This window comes from Rhincodon typus, chromosome 3 (genome assembly GCF_021869965.1).
Source record: "Rhincodon typus isolate 14 chromosome 3, sRhiTyp1.1, whole genome shotgun sequence".
In the NCBI taxonomy this organism is placed as follows: domain Eukaryota; kingdom Metazoa; phylum Chordata; class Chondrichthyes; order Orectolobiformes; family Rhincodontidae; genus Rhincodon; species Rhincodon typus.
Genome location: NC_063334.1, coordinates 7,026,673 through 7,031,010, shown reverse-complemented (window position 1 = coordinate 7,031,010; position 4,338 = coordinate 7,026,673). Strand labels below are relative to the sequence as shown.

At 41.6% G+C, this 4,338-nt stretch overlaps 1 protein-coding gene across 1 annotated transcript in view; it reads left to right on the top strand.

Annotated features, from left to right (window-relative positions):
- Positions 1–67: 67 nt before the first annotated feature.
- The window catches only part of LOC125482840 (A disintegrin and metalloproteinase with thrombospondin motifs 3-like), a 12,287-nt gene continuing 8,016 nt past the window's right edge, over positions 68–4,338 (top strand). The window contains exons 1-2 of the mRNA XM_048595372.1: positions 68–266; positions 1,453–1,570. Coding sequence (XP_048451329.1) covers positions 144–266; positions 1,453–1,570 — 241 coding nt within the window. The 5' untranslated portion in view covers positions 68–143. The remainder of the gene's footprint in view (positions 267–1,452; positions 1,571–4,338) is intronic.

Sequence of the window (4,338 nt, the reverse complement as noted above, 5' to 3'; positions counted from 1 at the left end):
AGCCAGTTAAATGCACAGAATATTACAAGGAATTCATTTTATTTAATGTTACCCCTTCTAGTTGGATAGCAGATGAATGGGAACACTGCACAAAATCCTGTGGGAGTTCTGGATACCAACTCCGCACTGTTCGCTGTGTAGAAATGACCAATGGAAGGAACCGGTCAGTGCACAGTAAGTACTGCACTGGAGAGCGCCTGGAAAACCGTCGAGCTTGTAATCGAAAACCTTGCCCGGCACAATGGAAGACGGGACCCTGGTTAGAGGTCAGTGAGCAAGCCGGCTTCATCTGAAAAGGAAACAAAATTTATTTTAAAAAATGAATGAATTCATTGAATCCCAAGATGTGCTAATGATTGTGTTATGGAGTTGCACCTCATGTTGGGCATGAATGAAAATTAAAATAATGATAGGGGTGGTGTGGTGGCTCAATGGTTAGCACTGCTGCCTCACAGCGCCAGGGACCCGGGTGTGATTCCACTCTCGGGCGACTGTCTGTGTGGAATTTGCACACTCTCTGTGTGTCTGTGTGGGTTTCGTCTGCGTGCTCTGGTTTCTTCCCACAGTCCAAAGATGTGCAGGCTAGGTGAATTGGCCTTGCTAAATTGCCTGTAGTGTTCAGGGATGTGTAGATTAGGTGGATTACGAGGAATGGGTCTGGGTGGGATGTTGTGAGGGTCAGTGTGGACTTGTTGGGCTGAAGGGCCTGTTTCCCCACTGCAGGGATTCTATGATCTATAACCACCTCATGCTGTAAGTGTTTAATTTTCTAAAAAAATCAGCTTTATGGTTTCTCAGACCGTACCGACACCACATGAAAAGGAGAATGTGGTGCTTTCCCATTACAAGAAGAAAGAAAGGATAGCTAGACAACCATTCACATTCTCAAAGGCAATTCAGTTGAATTGAATTAGCTTTGTTGTCACATGTGTTCAAATGAGTACGGTGAAAAATTTAGAAGTCACCACTTACAGCGCTATGTTAAGTGTAAAGACACCTAAGTATAGATCCTTCCGTACAAGTGCTTAGGAAAAGAAAAATTAGAAAAGTAAAGAAATAAAGAAGTCCAGCATCACAGATGATAGGAATAAATTAGAAAAATAGAGAAATAAAAAAGTTCAGAATTATCAATACTGCTGAGTAGATACCTGTAACAATGTGACTTAGGGCTGTGAAGGTACAAATGTCACTGTATTATATGAGGATACACATTGGTAGGTGCAGGTTAGTTATTGTACAAAGCTGGGATATGGTTTGGGTAGATGCAAGTCTGTTGTGGTATAACACTGGAGTACAGTACTATATAACTTTAGGGAACACCATGGAATATAGGACTGCTTTCATTTAGCACTGAGGTACACAGCTGGTGAGTACTGATCCATCGCTGGGAAAGGTGTTACAAATTGTTTTGCTTGCTCCTTCCATTATTTATTTAAATTTAATTACTTGCAGTGTTCTGTTACGTGTGGGGAAGGAATTGAACAAAGGCAGGTCAGATGTCGTCCAAATGACCAATGTGATGGTGAGAAACCAGAAGCTACAAGAGTCTGCAAACGTCCCCCTTGTGGTGGTACGTATCTGTGAGAATGTCCATTCACCAGGTCAGGAGATATTAACCATCCAGGATCGTTTGCAGGTTTCCAAGAATTAAAGATTAATCTGCTAGATACTGCTTCAAGCAGTCCAAGGAAAGAAATAATAGAAATGTTAAAGCTCATATTTCTTTTATAATTCGCTTTGAAGAATTTTATTTATTATACAAATATTGGAAATGGGAAAATAATCTGTTTGAATGCAGCACGTAGTTGGGGCTCATGTGATGAAACTTGCAGGAATATACCTGGATGCAGTTAACAATCTTATAATTGTCCTCAGCAGCTTTTATGTGGTCCATTCCTTTGTAAACTAAACTGTTAGCTTTCTAGCTCTGAAAGAATGCACCAGGCTACTAAAAGTCACATTGTTAGAGCAGACAATTGCAAAATAATTTCTGCACTTATTTATTACTAACAAACTATGCTTTATTGATTCAAACTGTTTTGCCTTTGCCTTTGTCTCCAGTTTGAAATCCATTAGAAGACAGACTTTGAGTGACCTGTGGCTCCTGATATCAAAACAGGCTTTGTGAGGTCTGTGATTACTGTTATCAGGACAGGCAACGTGGGGCCGGTGACTGACCCATTTTATCTGTGCAGTCTATGAGAAACCTGTGTCTCCTGTTATCAGAATAGATAATTGTGGAATGTTTTCTGCACTTCTTAATACCATTAAGTTTATTTAATACTCTGAGTAAACAGCTGTCATTATATGCTGTTTCTTTTGTCTGTGACTCTGTAGAAGTTAAGTTAAAGATTCAATTCCTGGTCACTTTGGGATTTAAAAAAAATTACACATAAACTAAGAGATCTTACCTATAAAGTTAACGTGAGAATCTGATGGTTAGAGACGCTTAGCAAAATGCTAATATATTTCCAAATGACAGCAATAAAACAGCTGAGATTAAAGTACTGAATCTCTTGAGCTGCCAACAGTCAGTCCAGCCATATGAACGCTGAATGAGTATCTGAGCAAGAAAATTCAGAATTTCCAGCTGTAATTAGCTACAAAATTAGGCTATGCCCCCTGAATTCACCTTGCAACAGTTCCATCCCTGGGGTCTTTGAGATCATCAAAAAGATGGAGAGAGAGACCTGATGCGGGCAAGTTTGAAACTTAGTTTACCAAGGAACTAAAAAGTTCATGTTTGTAAAAGTTACTGTGAAGCTTTTGGATTAAAAGAAAACCGCAGCTGGTTCAATAATACCTTTTGTAATTGCTTGCTGCCAGCATGATGTACTTCATGGTTTTCTATATGTTAGCCCATATAATATATACTGTGAAGAGTCAGGTTCATAATGAGTCAGATATGTGGACAGTTATTAAAAACAATGTATGCTAATATGACACCTCTGACTTAAATATAGAATCTGGGTGCTGTCCTTATTTAGAACAGTTACATTATTTGCATAATTAGCTCATCTACTAACCGATGTTAACCACTGACTACGCAAACTTGGAGGAAGATGGAGATTGGATTAGATTAGCTTAGACTAGAACATCACGGGCATGATGCCATCTAGCTCTCTTAAAGGTACAGTCTCTGTCTGAGATCTGTGCAATAGTGCAGTATCCTTACTTTTCCCTTTCAAGAATAAGAAACCCTGTTTAATAAATATGTACAGGGATGTATATCAGTATAATTTCTTTATACATTGAGGTAATGCTTTGGTGGACACTCTTACCATGACTTGGCTGTGTAACTTTGCACTGGAATGTGCTATTCTTTCTTCAATCATGGAGAGTTGGGCGGAGAGATGGCAGATGGAGTTCAATCCAGGCAAATGCAAGGTGATGCATTTTGGAAGATCCAATTCAAGAGCGAACTATATGGTAAATGGAAAAGCCCTGGGGAAAATTGATGCAGAGAGATCTGGGTGTTCAGGTCCATTGTACCCTGTAGGTGGCAACGCAGGTCGATAGGGTGGTCAAGAAGGCATATGGCATGCTTTCATTCATCGGACGGGGTATTGAGTACAAGAGTTGGCAGGTCACGTTGCAGTGGTATAGGACTTTGGTTCAACCACATTTGGAATACTGTATGAAGTTCTGGTCGCCACATTACCAAAAGGATGTGGATACTTTGGAGAGGGTGCAGAGGAGGTTCACCAGGATGTTGCCTGGTATGGAGGGCGTTAGCTATGAAGAGAGGTTGAGTAGATTAGGATTATTTACATTAGAAAGACGGAGGTTGAGGGGGGACCTGATTGAGGTCTACAAAATCATGAGAGGTATAGACAGGGTGGATAGCAAGAAGCTTTTTCCCCAGAGTGGGGGACTCAATTACTAGGGGTCACGATTTCAAGGTGAGAGGGGAAAAGTTTAAGGGAGATATGCGTGGAAAGTTCTTTATGCAGAGGGTGGTGTGTGCCTGGAACATGCTGCCAGCGGAGGTGGTAGAGGCGGGCACGATAGCGTCATTTAAGATGTATCTAGACAGATACATGAATGGGAAGGGAGCAGAGGGATAGAGATCCTTGGAAAATAGGTGAGACAACAAGGTGCAGGGCTGGATGAACACAGCAGGCCAAGCAGCATCATAGGAGCAGAGACGCTGACGTTTCGGGCCTAGACCCTTCATCAGAAAAGGGGGAGGGGAAGGGGGTTTTGAAATAAATAGGGAGAGAGTTGGAGGCGGATAGAAGAGGGATAGAGGAGAGGATAGGTGGAGAGGAAACAAACAGGTCGAAGAGGCGGGGATGGGGCCAGTAAAGGTGAGTGTAGGTGGGGAGTTAGGGAGGG